The sequence below is a fragment of the Alosa alosa genome, chromosome 2, assembly GCF_017589495.1.
Source record: "Alosa alosa isolate M-15738 ecotype Scorff River chromosome 2, AALO_Geno_1.1, whole genome shotgun sequence".
NCBI lineage: Eukaryota > Metazoa > Chordata > Actinopteri > Clupeiformes > Clupeidae > Alosa > Alosa alosa.
Window position 1 is genome coordinate 16,762,113 of NC_063190.1, and position 17,295 is coordinate 16,779,407.

General features: G+C 40.3%; 1 protein-coding gene across 9 annotated transcripts in view; it reads left to right on the forward strand.

Annotated features, from left to right (window-relative positions):
- The window catches only part of acsl6 (acyl-CoA synthetase long chain family member 6), a 78,168-nt gene that overhangs the window by 47,361 nt on the left and 13,512 nt on the right, over positions 1–17,295 (forward strand). Inside the window, exons 1-6 of one of the 9 annotated variants that reach the window (XM_048268578.1) lie at positions 3,603–3,779; positions 4,863–4,964; positions 14,440–14,654; positions 15,935–16,049; positions 16,290–16,354; positions 17,046–17,147. In XM_048268578.1, coding sequence (XP_048124535.1) covers positions 3,722–3,779; positions 4,863–4,964; positions 14,440–14,654; positions 15,935–16,049; positions 16,290–16,354; positions 17,046–17,147 — 657 coding nt within the window. In that variant the 5' untranslated portion in view covers positions 3,603–3,721. Of the gene's footprint in view, positions 1–3,602; positions 3,780–3,877; positions 3,958–4,862; positions 4,965–8,670; positions 9,091–9,130; positions 9,300–14,439; positions 14,655–15,934; positions 16,050–16,289; positions 16,355–17,045; positions 17,148–17,295 lie in introns of those variants that run through there. The other 8 variants (XM_048268629.1, XM_048268597.1, XM_048268620.1 and 5 more) reach the window with 8 other exon arrangements.

The window sequence follows — 17,295 nt, forward strand, 5'->3', positions numbered from 1 at the left end:
AAAAAAATCACACTGTATTATCCACATGCACATTATGTACACTTATGAACACTCTAGGAATCATTTAATACCACTGGTATTTTTATAAACTTTGGACAATAACCTCCACCATGAATTCATGAATGCCTTTTTAAAAAATCCAATACCGCATAGCGCAGTCCACCTTACCGTGATCACATAATTCATAGTTTACCCACCTCTTATTTTACCACTACACCCCTGATGTCAACCCCTGTATGAATATCTTGATGAACAAATTCGAGTTAAACGAAGTTAAAAGGTAGTGCGAAGTGAATGGACACTGAGGGGGAGAGAGGGGAGACACATTGGTAAAAAAGAAAACCAAATATGCTGATATAGCATAGTGTGAAAGAAATGGCTAAAGAATGGCAATGCAGTTTTAGTCAAGATGAATTACTGGCTAGACCTTTGTGTTGTTTTAGTCAGTGAAATGAATGAGTGATGAAATGGAAATTAAATAAATGATAAATGTTCCATGTGTGGCCAGCATGTCTGAGGCCGACTCCTAGTCCTGCCACATGACCCTGTTATACAGTATGTGGTTGATTACAGAATACTCAGGATACTGAGCTGGGGTGTCTGTCCAGTTGTTAAGTCTGACGTCACGGGCCCAACAGCTTTTTCATCAAAAAAAGTTTAGCCTAGCGCAGCCAGCCGGTTTTTACAACTTGTAAACCTTTTCACCATCACATCCATTTTAGTGAGGGTAAAACAAAATCACTTAACTTTAACAGAGTAATTACTGTAACTCTGCAGCCAGATGATATAATCAAGGGTAATGTCCAGGTTTCCGCAAAAATAGGATTTTATTAGGTTAAGGCAACAAGTGAGTAGTGGGATTACAATTTTCTTAAAGGCTACTTTGAATAGAGGATTTTTTTTTTCCATTTTACTGTCTATGGAGAAAAACAAGTGGCTCTGAAAGCCGTTGGACCTGGAAAGAGAATTATCAGCCCATTGTTGTATCATGACTTAATAACCAAATGGGGCGTCGCTAGCTATTTAAAACATTCGTTAGAGTCCTTTTTGTCCGGTGGTTCGGGTGTTTCTCCCCCGAGAGATTTTGAAAATCGGGCTGATGAACATGCAATTTTAACCTACTTTGAGAATGAAAAGGAAGGCCAATCGTATTGACTCACGTCACGGCATTCCGAATATTTTGATGTTTAAAGAGCGTGTAAGGAGAACGTCTATTCTGCCAAAGTGCACCACATACAACACCCAAAATATGACATTAAAATAGCCTGTAGAATAAACATCGTTATGCACCTCTGTCAAGTGCACAGGTGTGAGCGTTCGTCTTGGGATAAACATTTGGACGTCACCTTCAATTAATGGGCTATGGGTGCCTTGAAAGCAATGCATTTAGGTTGTGTATCACGAACTTTTGCCCAAAGAAAAAGTTCCATTCTGTCAAAATCAAGCCGAGCATGCATTGCTTGGAAGCCCCCTCAAACGAGGTCAGGTTTACCATATTTACAGCGCATGTGACCATGATTCAATAGTAAATCACGAACGATATATTGAAACTGCAGTCTTGTTTATTACCGCTATGTATTTCAAATGATCACTGAAAGTATAATATTGGACACAATTACTGGATTGGTGAAGGGGAATAGCTTGATGTTAGGTATTATAGCCAAAGTCCGTCTGTGAAAACCGCTCGCTCCTAAATTCATTCAACTCTGCTCAACTTTTGTCGCTTGCTCCGCTCAATAGTCCAGTCATTTTAGGAGAAAAGGTTGAAAAAATTGCAACACAAGCAAACTTAACTGATTTTGTATCCTATGTCCTGAGTAAGGGAAAAAAAGCCCCGAAGAATCCCAATTGGGGAACGTTTAGAAAAAGACCTAAATATATCCTATTCATGCGCCTATACACAGATTTTTTCTCACGCAAATAGGGGGAAAAAATTAACCTTCACATATCACCATGACAATTACTGAGTTGATTACTTACATCAAGACAAACAAAAAATGTATTATACGTTTTTTGAAATTGTTTGTTAACAGGGCATAATGTAATTATGTATAGTGCTAATGTAGCTAATGTATAGTGACCCAAAACTAATTGCAACATTTGACAAACAAATTGTCCAAGGCATGGAGGAAGATAATACATGTCTTAACTGGTATTATATCTCATCTAGAGGGTATATGCTTATAGAAAATATATAGTTTATGGTGTTTAATTTGTTTTCCCTGGACGGTATAGGCCAAAATGTATCCACTTTACACTAGGTTTGCCTTTACAGAATAGAGGGCAATGTATTGTGCATGCATGGCATAGAGGATGGGAAATGTCTTAAATGGTGTTATATCTCCTCCGGAGGGTATATGCTTTCAGAAAGAATATAGTTTAGGGTGTTTAATTAATATCCCTTAATAGTGCAAGCCAAAATGTATCAGCTGTTCACTTGATTCGCCTATACAGAATAGAGGAGTATGTGTTATGCATGGTATGGAGGAAGATGTGACATAAGTTGATTGATGCTATATTTCATTTACAGTGCATATACTTTTAAAATATGTATAGTTTTGACTGTTCTATGACTTTGGTAAAACCATGACCCATGCATAGGCATGCATTGTTAATTATTAATCTTAAACTATATTTATTAGTATAGCATTTTTGCCAGATGTCACAACAATAGTCACACCCTTCTGTCGAATTAGGACATGATCATGTCCATCTTCAACTTTGCCTTCACAATTTTCCTGCATTCACTAACATAAACATACTGTGCTGTCCGATTATTGTTTTAGACAAAAATTGTGCAAAGTAAAGGGGCATCATACAGGCCCCTCTGATTGGACAGACAGTCAACCCAAGAGGTAAATTACTGTAAGACTTGCAAAATGATGGACTGATACTTTAGTGTGATATACTGTATGTTTCAGTGACCTCTAAATCAGATTACGTAAACACCAAAACCACTTTCCTAGGCTGAATAATGCCCAACTATGTGTTTGTACAGATTACACATTGTGAAACACTTACATGCAAAAACACACTTGGCTCTATTTAAAGATTCAACAACCATTTCCATTGATTCAAAGGGCCACAATGTAAAAATAGACACCAATTTTGCAACAAACCATGGTCTTTTACTATGGTGTAAAGATCACCGATTGAAATATAAAAATGTGAAAATAAATTCTGTTGCAATTAGTTTTGTGTCAAATCTTTGCCTGGACTATTAGCTCCGTTGCGGTATTTATACAAATGAACTATACGTAATTACATTATGCCCTGTTTGCCCATGTTAACAAACAATTTAAAAAAACAATACATTACAAAAATACATTTTTTGTTTGTCTTGATGTAAGTAATCAACTCAGTAATTTTCATGGTGATATGTGAAGGTTATTTTTTTCCCCTATTCACGTGAGAAAAATACTGAATAGGCGCGCATGAATAGGGTATAATTGGGTCTTTTTCGAAACTTTCCCCTATCGGGAGTCTTCGGGGCTTTTTTTTCCCTTACTCAGGACATATTGAGGATTCAAAATCAGTTAAGTTTGCTTGTGTTGCAATTTGTTCAACCTTGACCGCTATTTTGGCTTAAAATGACTGGACTACAACTCGCTGCCGAAGGTCACATTCGACCGTTTCTTGGAATCATACCAACGTCAGTGAATAAATAAGTCTGCACTGCTATACTGTGGTAAAAAAAGACTGGCGCAACTACTATACTGTCATGGAAAACATTTTTTTGTTGGTGGTGAAGAATGTGATTCCATTCTACAGAACCAAACGTAAGTGTCTCTTTCTAGTTATTCAAACAAAGTGTCCTTCAAGTTAGTGAGGTGCAGTGGTAGCCTGCTAGCTAGTAACACCAGACCAGCATTGATCAATGTTGTCTTTGAGGGCTGCGTTTCACGAACCTGAGCTGATCGAAATGTCCTCCTGGGTTGTGGGAGATGATGACACACTGTGAGTTTTCACTTCTTGTCCCTGCTCTGCCCTTTTTTTTCTAAAGAAACTTCTAATATCCATTTGTTCTTCTGTACACTTATTTCGCTAAGTCTAGTTAGTAGAAGCACGAAACAGCAATGCGTAATAGCGTAGAGGGGAAGGTACTTGAAATTGCAACATTTTGCAACAAATGATTCTAAACCTGCCCAGATCACGTCAGATTTTCTTGCGCTGCTGTTAATACATACAATGGACACAAAACACAAAAGTCTCTTCTACGGGGCTATTTATTTCATTCACGATTAGAGTTTTTGTTGTTGTTGTTGTTGTTGACGGCCCATAGATCCGGGGCTATCCCCAGAGAATCCGGGGCTAAAGCCCCGAATGCCCAGGTCTAACGACGCGCCTGATCTCAGTAAATGATTTAACGCAATCGTAGGAGGGGCATGGGGTGGGTCTGGGTCTGTAGCACATCCTTTCAACAATTGTCTCAGTGAGGGGAGAGGATATGAAGCCAGAGCCAAACGCCATCTTCATCACCATCTAACTGATAACCCCCTGTATCACCATCAAAATGACATGTCTTCAGTTATATTCTCTTCACTCTCACAGTTTTACTTGTTCCTCTGCACAATGGCCTACTGTCATTCACACTAACTGTACACAGTGCACACTGTAGGGGCTGGTGCTTCCCTCTTGAGACCATCTAGTGGGCTAGATACAATGACACAAAAGTCATTCACAATGTGATGGTATACCATATGATATGATGATGGTATACCATATATATATATATATAATATCATATATGATATCTTAGGGACAAGGTTAAGTTGTCACATGTGCAGACAAACTGCATCTCGAAACCCCTGTTTTCTTTTTTCATGTAGATTTCCTAAAATGTGGTTTTTTTTTCTGAAAAGGAGGAAGTAGCTCATGCTGTGACAGGAAGTGGTCTATGGGAGTGGTGCTGCACATGATCTATCTGGTGAGGCTGTCACATGAGGACACAATAGTAAAGCAAGGTACATGCTAGGAAGACACAGGAAAAGGAGGCAAGAGGCTGAGGGGTTCAATATGCAGGTTATTTGAGCAATATGGCACAAATGAGAGGGGGGTTGGTAAGGGATATTAGGTTTAACCAGATTCACTACTTCATTTCACTTCATTTTGACTCTCACGGCTATATTCTCCTGTGACACCCCATAAAGTTGGAGAATACAGTACAAACCAAGGGATTTAAGACCATTCGTCTTTACAAAGATTATTATTATTATTATATACCTGTTTTTCATCAACTTTACCAAAGGTGCCAATCATTCTGGAGTGTACTGTATATAAAACACTTAGAACAAACAAGTTCTTTTAATTAAGATCTACTGATTCCCTAAGGAATCTCCTAAGTGGAATGTCCAATATAATGGCTTCATCACGCAACCTCAGTTTATGATTTGCCTGGAGTGCATTTACTAAGATGGATTGTGGATCAAACATCCTATCCAGAAACACATGGCAAACACTAAATTAGACAGTTGCAAACTATACTACTAACCTGTGATCTTATGTTACCTATTACAAGCTTAGATAGGCTCATCTTCCACAGCACACGCTCCATGGATAGTAAACACGAATACACCTAAATTCACATAGTCTATCATTAGTTTCCACAAAGTCATTCACCACAACCAGGGATGGGCAGTATTTCTAATACATGTATTTAAAATACGTATCTCAAATACAAAATACTATTTTGTAATTTGTATTTTATTGAGATGATGAAAATGCCTTTGTATTTTGTATCAAAATACTTTAGTGTTGTGTATTTTTGTATTTTCAAAATACTGTAAAATACTTTCTGTTAAACACTGTGATGACATCTATTTCTCTATAAAGCACGAAATCTATGTCTCTGTCTGTGGCACCCTTGCATGGTCAAGCCCCTGTGATACCGTTCTCGGCCACTAGGGAATTTTGAGGCTGTTTCACACTTGCCATGGGCATGCACATTGCACTAGTCATCACAACACAAAACGCACGCTTTTTTGTATTTACATTGAAATAGACCCTTTCAACAATAAAAACAAAAACAATGCTTGAACGTTCTATTTGGTTCCCAATGTACTTCCTCTGCATTAAGATTGCCTTGTGGGGCCAACTATGATGCTGATAATGGAACTCTCTTGAAAGGGTCTATAGGTTGTGCACACACCAGTTTCAGGTGTATACTACCTTATTGGTAACACTTTACTTGACAGGTGAGTTCATAACACATTCATAGCAGCTGTCATAAACTGCACATAAAACATTCATGACTGTTTTATGAGACATGACTCAACATTCATACCAAACCTTTCATGAATGTGGAAGACAGAATGACAACAACTTGTCAAAATAAAAGTTCAACAATTGCAAAGCAGCATTGCCGTTTTTGTAAACTAGCCTACATTCAGCCGACCCGTATTTGTGTAACCTGGATACCATTCATTTAACCTCTCCAGCCTTTGTAAATATTTCATGAATATCTTAAGAAGTCTACATCGAATGTCACTTTACTATACAAGTTGTGAAGTATTCGTAATCACTGAGTTTAACACTGGGAGGTAAACTAGCCTACTGTACATTCAGCTGACCCGTATTTGTGTAACCTGGAATGGTTGGACATTCCCAGTAGTAAATTATGAGAAATCATCTGCAAAGGTTACATCATAAAACAAATACATTTTTATCAAACAAAAATTATTTGCTTGACCATGTTCTGTCTTTTTGGCACTGGAGTAGCCTATTGACTCAGATGTGACGTGATGATCAGGTAAGAGGTTTGGAACAAAAACAGCAAAGCTGCGTTGCGATTGTTGGACTTTTATTTTGACAAGTTGTCGTTGTTCTGTCTTCCACATTCATGAAAGGTTTGGTATGAATGTTGAGTCATGTCTCATGAAACAGTCATAAATGCTTTATGTGCAGTTTATGACCGCTGCTATAAATGTGTTATGAACTCACCCATGTAAAGTGTTACCAATACATTCAACTGTGATGAAACTCACCATAAGTGTGGTAGTGATGGTGTTAAATAACTTAAAAGGTTAAAATGCTACCTAGTTTATATTTCTAAATAAATCATATATTTGGATTGTTTGTCTTTGAATTATTGTCACTGATTCATAGTGGGCAATCTATTACACCAATAGAGTAAATAAGTATACTTAAAGGTCTTAAAGGCCCTGCCACACAAACCGTGTTTACTTATATTTTGAAAAATATGTTAGGTCCATATGTGTTTGTGATGTAGTGAATGTGAAAATGAACTGCTCTAGCCACCGCAAAGAAATAAGCGGAGAAATCAGGCCTATTACAAAGCTGGTCAGTCTGACGTGGAATTGACTGAGCTCATTACTATTCATGAGCTCGCCCAGTTGAGACTGCGCCCACAAAATTCGTCTAGCTCAGTGACAGTTTTCGTATGCAAGGATGGCTGAACGTCAACAGGCTTGTGCTATGCGAATAGAACTTCAACAATGCATGTTGCCTACAAACCCAGAGTTGAGGATCAAATGGCTCCAGTTTAGTTTTTGGAACAATGCCACAGGCTTCGCAAAAAGGTTGAAGCCTGGAGCAGTAGGCTACCATCGCGGCAGTCTAAGACCAGTGCCTACCCTTGGAATCCAGAGTTCTTGCGGAAGCATTTGCTCAGCGAGAGACTCTGGCAACAAGTAATGATGCATGTAACTTTTGCCCCTTGCATCGCGGGGAACCAATCATATCTGTGTATCTGATATAGGCGGGCCAGAGGCGTTGATCATTGATCGTATAGTGTTATCCAATTGCGTGCAGTGAGATTTTCAAATCCGTGCTTGGTGCCGCCCCTCGAGTTGGGCCATTACGTTATTCGTGGCCAGACCCTTAATCTTTCAGATTGGGTCTGATCCTCCAGGCTAACCAGTGCCCAGTCCGTGAGTAAAACGTTATTGTCAACTCAAGGAAGTGCTGTGTTATACAGGTTTAATGCACTCGCTAGCTTAGCAGGTTTTATGCCCATTCGGACATTAGCACTTGCAAGCCAAGCTAAGTTCATGCCATGAAGCTAAAATGAGTTGATAACAGCTGTCATGTTATGGATGAAACCGACTAGCTGTTAGCCAATCAGAGTCAAGCAGCTTAGCTTGTTGAATATTAATGAGAACTGTCGCAAATCGAGCTGTGTCTTCCTGCAGGCTTTCTATACCAGCTAGAATGGCTTGAAACAAGGTAACCAAAGCATTTTTCCCACAAAAAAATGTTACATGGTAGAACTTACCACAACTTACCACATTACCACAAAGTAATGAAATACGTGTGGCAGGGCACCTTTAAAGGAAGAGTTCCTTGAGTTACAGAACATTTCTCAGGGCAGAGGTTTATATTGGGATGTCTAACATGAGGGGTCAGCATATCTAATCTGTTGACTGATTATGGAAGGAGTCTCTTGCTTTCAGATGTTTTTAGGTAGTGTCCAGGTAGTGTACAAGTGAAGGGATAGACGAAAAAGGCTTTTAGAAAAAAGTACAGTATTTTGTAGAATTTTGAAAATACAAAAATACAGTATTTTATTTTGATACATTTTTTGGCTGCTGTATTTTGTAGCTTATTTTGATATTTTTTTAAGCTGGGTATTTTGTATTTTATTTGGAAATACATTTTGATGTATTTGTGCCCATCCCTGACCACAACACCTTGTCATACGTTGGGCTGTAAAGAGTTATCAACGTGAAACCTTGGAACATGCGCATCTTCACCTGACGCAACCCTACTTGCTCCTTCTACACGAGTTGGCTATTTGAATAAGTGTGTAGACAAAATCTAAGATTGTCTATTTTTAGGTAGTTAATTGTAACCTGGTTCTTTTTCGGGGAGTAGGCTTGGTCGCCTTGCGGAGACAGCGGTTATGCTATCAGTCCATCCGGTATCAAAGCTGAACGCACTGACGCGAGCTCACTAGCTGTAGTATTACTCAGTGATTCTGAAGGCTAATCTCTTAGATAGTCCGAGAGGTGCTGCAGTCGATGCTGCAATTTTAGGCACAACTCCATCCGGCTGTGTGCTGCGACAGCAGACCCAATGAGAGAGAGATGCTTGCGTTTGTTCTGGTTTCTGGGTCTATTTGGATTATACTAGGTGAGTCCGGCATTATTTCATCTGAAACATGGGCAATGTGCTGCACGCCCCAGGCCGTTTATGGGAGGCTGTAACCCATCGTTGCGTAGGGTAGCTCAGACCATACGTTACAACCCCTAAGCTTCTCGATTATTCATCTCAAATGACGGGAATTTCCGTATTTGGCTTTTTATCATCTTAACGTGGATAACCTTGACAATGTGACATTGGTGAGTAGGCTATTCATTTCCTCTCCCATAGGTTTCCCTTTTTGGCGACACCGCGGCTTTAGAAGGTTAGTAGAATCGCCTTCCTAGCAACATGAGGTGGTTCTACAATTAATCATCCACTTTCACCTATTAAGTGGGGATTATTTGTTATCACAAGTGTCATCATGGTACAAGAATAGGCTACGGTATCTACTTATTAGACTAGACTAGGCTACAGGCCTGGAATTATGGAGGCACATATCTACCACGAGATATGCCATGCCTCGAAATGAACCTGATTTCTCTCAGGAGTGGACTACGTTGGGTTCAGTTCAGTGTAGTCAGATGATCAGGAAATGTTGTTGTTATCACGGCATTTAATTCATTCGGTTTACCGGATTCGGATGCATTCACAGTTCTGAAGTCAGGTTAGCCAATTCACTAAGCCTCTTATAAGCTGCGTCGTCACATAGGCTGCAAATGTACCGTGCCATACGTGCCTTTTGGGTTATTGCACATACGTGGTGGTGACTGTGCGGGTAACACATTGTTATTGTGAACATGTAAAAAGATGATGCTAAAACTGTTCTTGCGAGGCTCATGCCGGCATACAAGGACATGGTTGAAGCTAATCTATCTCCGACATTGTTTCTGTGACGTGCCGCTGAACGAAATAGAATGTCTATCCCTGATTGGTAGAGCTGTCCATTGGAGAGGGGTCCTGAAATACTGCGGCCGGTGCGGTTGAATCCAGTGGAAAACGCAAACCTATTTTAGCCTACAGCATGCCGTAGAATTATGTTTGCCGTTATTTGTTCATTTAGATCACTTGTCGTTTGTAGAAAATACGTACTATGATAAAACAGTATTTCTGAAATCTGATAACGAATCCCAAAGTAGCCTAGTCTATGGCCCGAATGAATGGCAGCCTCGGCATTTTCAGCTGACATTGTAGCCTAGCCTTACTCTGGCATATATCAGACTGGTTCATCTATTATGTAGCAATTGGGCCTTATCAAGGGACAAAGAGGCAAACCTGTTCTCTTTTTTCCACTGTCAATAATTAAGACCCGAGGCTGACGCGAGGTGAGGGCAGCTTCATCTTAATTTTACTCCGATTTATAGACATCAAGTGTGCCATGGGAAATGAGACAGCAGAACGTGAGGTTAAGTGAAATGGTCTGTTTTTGTGAAGTAATCATTCCACCTGTGACCGCTAAAACATAGTATTCTAAATATTAAATACCCCTCATTTGGTAGGTATAATTTGCTGTGGATAAGGATCACCATATAAAGTCTACAACCGAACCACAAATCAATATATTTGGATTGCATAGTTCAAAGTAGGACATATTCCCATGACATTGCATTTCTTGTTCAATAAGATCCAGCACTGAATCCTCTAATGATCAATGTTTGCATGCTCCTGGTCCATTTATGAAGTAATGGAAGCATAAGAATATAGGCTCATCAGTAGTGCCCAATATATGTGAAAAAAAAAGTTGTTGCATTTTTGCAGCCCCATCTTGTGAATTACCTCTGCATATATTTATAATCATCTGTCCGCTTTTGCATACAGACATCTGAGTCTGAGTGTGCATGTGTGTGTATGTGTGTGTGTGTGTGTGTGTGTTTTGTGTGTGTGTGTGTGTGTGCATGTGTGCGTGTCTATTCATCTCTAAAATGCATACCCTTGGGCGAGTATAGGTGTGAGTAAACGTGTGTACGTAAGCCGAGACACTGTGTACAGTATCATATATCCAAGGAAAGGAAGCACCATGGTTTAAGGAGGGGGTGGGGGATGGGGAGGGAAGGGAAGGGGGGGGAGCATGGCTGGAGCATCTGCTGAGGGTGGTGTGATACGGTGGCCTGCTGAGCACACACTGAGCTTGCGCATTTCCTTCCCTCAGCTCTATGCATGTAAGCTCACAGAGGTGAGGGGTAATGACAGGTTTCCCCGAGGGCAATTTAAGATTTGCCCTGCCCCAGACACCCACGGCACACTGACACTGACTGTCTCTCACGGTTGTAAGTCTTTTACTGGCCATTGCTTTGCTTGTGTTTTTTTTTTTTTTTTTAAGACCAAACTAGCAGCTTTAGCTGACGTTGGCCATTAGTAGCACTCTTATTTCTTTTATCAGTGCCAAAAATGATCACTTGCATTAATATCTGCTACATTTGGCATTAGAAATGGCACTCTGTGTGGAAATCTGAAAACAAATAAATAAATGCACGGTGAGTCTTTAGTTTCTATGCTTTTATGAGAAATGGGAGCAGCCCAGAGAGAGAGTGAGAGCGAGAGCGAACGACTTTAAATATCAAGGGCAGTGTGTGGGGGTTACTGTCGTTCATTCGTCTCTGTGCTAATAGTCCATAATCCCTGGGCCAAGGAGCCTAATTGTTCGTGACGCTGTGCAGATGGGCAGAGGGGGGTGGGACCCAGGCACAAGTGCATGGGAGATGTTTCTCCCTTGACAGTTTGAGCCAAAGGTAACCTAGCCTTCTCATTCACAAACAGAAGAGGCTGTGTTCCTCCAAGGCTCAACACATGTCACATTGTGACTGGGACAGAGATTTGAATCAAAGCCTCATTGACTCTGCCGTGCAGGACTATCTGCTGTAATCAGGAGGTTTTGGCAGATGATTCCATAATGCACTGTAACACAGAAAATGGGTAGCCTGACTCTTACTTTCTGTATTTGGCCTTTGCTCCCTGATATGGGACCAGTGTCCACTTTGAGAGGTGAAAACTACTACAAACCACAGCAATTGATATGAATTCACATTGTGTGTTTTTGTTTATTGATGGGAAATTATATTGTGTACATGTAGGGATTTAGGCATTTTGTTCTCTTTCATCATAGAGGAATAGGAACATATATCTGTTTGAATTAGTGCTTGGTACTATGTTTGAACAGAATCAAAATTTGTAAGCATTTTTTTCTGTGGAATCTTTGTGTCATTTGCAGAGGCTGCCAGCTGTACCAGCTTACTTAAATAAGTGCTTCTCAACAATGTCAGCTATTTTATGGTCATTACAATTAATTATTCATGAGCTGACAAAGCAAGAACAATGTTTATGTATAGGGTGCATTACCATATCAGAACAGAGGGGATTCCTAACATATCCAGATAGATCTACATACTGAATAATAAGTCTAAGTGTTACTACTACTAATAATAATAATACATTTGACTTTTGGCGCCTTTCAAACCACCCAAGGTCACCTTACAATAAAAAAAATAGAAGTAAAAAGAGTATTAGCTAAAAAAGAATAAAAAGAGTAAAAAAGAATAGAAAGTAATGAAAAGCAACTAGCAAGCTAATGCTGATGGGGGTGCTTAAAGTTTATAGGCTGACTTGAAAAGATGAGTTTTGAGAGTGGTTTTGAACTGTGAAATGGAGTCTATGGCACGAATATGAGGGGGAAGTGAGTTCCAGAGTTTTGGTGCAGCATGGGAGAAGGCCCTTGCTCCTATTGTGGAGAGTCTGATGTCTGGGGTTGCCAGTAATGCTGCTGATGATGAACGGAGTGAGCGTGGGGGTATATAGGTCTGTAGTAGTTCTGTGATATATGAGGGGGCGAGTTTGTGCAGGGCTTTGAATGTCATTAACAGGACTTTGAAGTTGATTCGTTGTGATATGGGGAGCCAGTGCAGTTGAATCAGCAGGGGTGTGACATGGTCGGTGGACCTGGTACGGGTGATGATGCGTGCAGCTAAGTTTTGGAGAAGTTGGAGCCGGTGGAGTAGTTTATTGGGGATTCCTTGCAGGATTGCGTTGCAGTAGTCGATCCATGAAGTCACCAGGGCGTTGACAAGAACTTCCGTGGAATGTTGTGAAAGTGAGGGACGCAGTCTGGAGATGTTTCTGAGGTGAAAATAAGCTGTCCAGCAGACATTATTGATGTGGTTGGAAAATGAAAGGGTACTGTCCAGAATAACTCCAAGGCTCTTTACATGTTTAGAGACTGGTATGACATCCTCCCCAATGGAGACTGATGAAATGTTGGATTTTGAGAGTGTGGATGGAGTGCCAATGAGCAGTAGCTTTGTTTGTTCTTGGTAAACTATAGCTTAAACTATACTATAGCTTAAAGGCACATCTTTATTGATTTCCTAGGCGGAGCATCAAAAGAACCTGTAGTCTTTTTAAAAATGTAAGGACTCTATATTACAAAAAATCACCAATAAATTGCACTAATGACATACTGTATCATCATGCACACATTACCTGGTTCTCTTTTCATTGTTGACACATGGGGGTCTTCTAAAGTTGATGGTACTTTCTTCTCCACATTGAAACAGAAATAGTTACTGTTCATAACTAGTTTCTGTGATATGTTCTATGATATGTTTTTAAATGTGTTATTACAGAGGTGTAATAATTTGGAGAGACCACTTTAGCATAGTGTTATTACTATTTGGTGCTATATACTATACTGTGCATACAGTATATATTTGGTGATTGTTAATATATAGCAGCTACGGAGTCACATGCTGTTATTTTACTTTGTAAAACCATGTGACAGAAAGTAAAGATTATTCTTTTTGTCTTGTACTTCTAGTGTCAGATCGCTGTTATGCTATGAAGAGGTGGTTTAATATTCATCTCTGTAGTTATCATACATAACTAAACATCCTAAAATCACAAACTTGCAGCTGTCCACAGCCTTTGAGGAGAGAGAATGAATGATTGATTGAATGAAGTGTTAGTCTAGAGTGGTTGGCCCAGTAAATAAACCTCATGTAATCTCCCACAACACACCACTGTGAGTTTAGGAAGTCTGTGTGCCCACCCAGGTTTCTGTTTGTGTCTGCAGTGCGATGGGCTAATGCATGACTCATTTCTCAGGGGAAGCGAGAGACTGTTACTAAGAATTTTACTGGAAGCATACTGCTCCTTAAGTAGTTGAAACATGTATAGCAGATGTATTCTTATGCAGGTGTGTGTCTGTGTGTGTGTAATGTGTGTAGTGTGTGTGTGTGTGTGTGTGTGTGTGTGTGTGTGAGAGAGAGAGAGAGAGAGAGAGAGTCTTAATTAAAGTCCACCACAACAATTTCTTTGTGAACTTTTTCAGCATGTGTTGAATGAATGTGTGGAATTCCATTCTCTCTCTCTCTCTCTCTCTCTCTCTCTTTCTGTCTCTCTCTACTGTAGAGCTCAGTTCCACTCTGATGGAAAGGATGCAGGCTCAGGATTTGTTGCGCAGTCTGCGGTTGCCCGAGCTAGATGACCTCAGCCAGTTCTTCCGATCGCTGCCCACCTCCACGCTGGTCGGCTTGGGGGCACTGACGGCCGTGTTGGCCTATTGGCTGGCCACCCGCCCACGCGCCATCAAACCACCATGTGATCTCCGACATCAGTCGGAGCAGGTGAGGCCTAAACCCATTCAGTCATGAGTCTAAGACGGACAGCCCACTAGTGTTGCACTAAACCTGTTAAGAGAACAGAAGATTATTGGCATGATAAAAAACACATCAGTGTAGATAAAACAGATAAAAGAAGAAAAACAATATAGAGCAAGACCAGTTCGCCCTGTCGCCCTGTACATTATCCCTTACATACATATGAGAGAGAAACAAGACCGGGGAAGTTACTGTAAAACAGAGTGGTGTCTGCAGTCTCTCAAGTAAAGTTTGGGCAGTGTAACATAAGCATAAGCATAACTAAATGTTTATAATACATATACAGTACAAAACAGTCTTCGTCCAACAAGCATTTAATGTATTTAATGTTGTTAGAGTGAGAGTGTCGGTATTGTAAATCACTTAATTCCCATATTATCGCCAACGCCAATTATACCAGTGAAAACGGAGCACTAAGGCAGATAGAAGCTGACACTCATTGTGTAGTGTGTCACCCATGCAAAAGGTATGCAAAGCGCAGTGCTGTGATTTGGATATCCCCTCTGATGCCATGGTGGTGGTTGAAAAAGAGTGTAGCACACCCGGCTGCTGAAGACAGCCAGCCACTAACGTTTAATGAACAGGTGAAAAGACATCAATCTAAGGGCGGGCGTTGCTGCTCAGGACGTATGGCTGTCATGTGTGACAATCAGATAAGGACATTTGTCCTCCTGCTGTGCTTGTCAGTGCCTGTCTACCACTGACTCTGTATAGTTAACAGGAAGGTGTCATACGCTTGCTTTACATAATAGTTGGCTGTGTTGCCTTCCCTAGTGCTATCTATCTATCTCTCTGTCTGTCTATCTATCAGGTTGCTCTGCGCCAGATCTAGAGCAGATTCATTCTGCATCCTGGTCAGCTGTGATCTGTATTGCTCTCAATCTGATGTAACGGCTACTGTGCACATGATATCCTCTGCAGTGTTGGCCGCAGAGGTTAAAGTGACCATGAACCGCTCGATATATTCATAGCCTCCATTATTATTAGTATTTTCACCCTTCTTCAAGTTCTGCTCTTGCTACTATGTAAAGCTGGTCAAACACAGACACACATACAATACGCAAACCAATTAGTCTTTCCCCCGGCCTCTGGCTTCCTCAAGCATACAATAATGTAGCACGTATGTGTTGATGGACACAGACTTGATTTGTGATTTGTGTGACCACTGATCTATAAAGTGTACTTTATAGATCAGTGGTATAGACATGCTGTGAAGTTAATCCCTGCGCTTCCTGGTTATGGTTTAGTTGCAGGATGGGTCCCACAGATCTATGCTGGGAGACAGTCCAAAACTACTGTCACACTACCATGAGGATGCAAAGACCATGTACGAGGTGTTCAGGAGGGGCCTTCACATAGCTGGTAAGTGATTGCACAACCCATGCTAGCTAGCTATGGGAAGGAAAGAAATTTGACTTTGGTTTTCTCAATGACAAAAGCAATATTCTGAGGTGAGCTCAGGATATCCTGTGAAAGTGTTGTCTGGCCTGTTTCTTTGCCATAGCAACCCATCACATTGATTAATTAATGTTATTTATTTATTTGCTTATTTATTATTTATTTATTATTTATAATTATTTATCTCCATACTTATTTATTTAGGTGATGGACCCTGTTTGGGCTCACGGTTACCCAATCAGCCCTATAAGTGGATCTCCTATAAAGAGGTAAGCATGAACACTGTCATACCATTTGGCTGAGATGCTTTGAAATGGTATTGTAAATACTTCTATGTTACAGTCTGTTTTTGAAGCAACATTGTAAAGATTGGGAAAAAAGCTAAGCAAAGAAACACTCAGTAAAATATTTATCTGAAAGGAGCTTAGTTATTTATCAGCATTATAAATAGCAAATAACTGTTTGTTTTGGAACTTAAAACAAACAGTTACAACTTTTTGATTCTAATGAAATGACTTGAGTCAGACTGAAGACGGGATATTGTGCTAGAAGGTTTCATTCGGGTGATACTGAGGAAGTGTTTATACCGTTAATAGTTTCTCACAGCCGAGCTATGAATACTTCCCTTCTTACAGCCTCTCACACACAGAGTATTGTGCATAGCTACATAATGCTGATCTAAAGGGTTGCACTCTCACATCTAAGAGGAATCTCCTCATGTGGTAGTTCCTCATTTGTAAATGTTTTGACTATTTTTAGTTCAGCTTTTTAACTGTTGACACAGAAGCATTTATGATTCAACAAAGGACAAAACTAGAATGTACTGCATATAACCAAGTGACACAAAAATGACAGTGACTTTAATGTTAGTGTTACGATATGGATAAACAACACCATTATAGGATTCTACCTGTGCATTGTGTTTTTCACATGGTCAGCGCTTGTGTTTGTCGTGTGCAGGTAATAGCCCGTGCAGAGCATCTGGGCTCCGGGCTACTAGAACAGGGATGCAAAGCTGGCTCCGAGCAGCTCATCGGCGTGTTCGCACAAAACAGACCAGAGGTGAGACCACAAGGGGACTTGTGATTATGCAGTGGTCTGGTGGAGAGATCCCACATGTTGATGAAAAATCTCACATAGCCATCATCTCCTATATGTTCATGAAAGTGATGAAAACATTGTTCTGCTGACACGCAGGTCATTTTGGCTT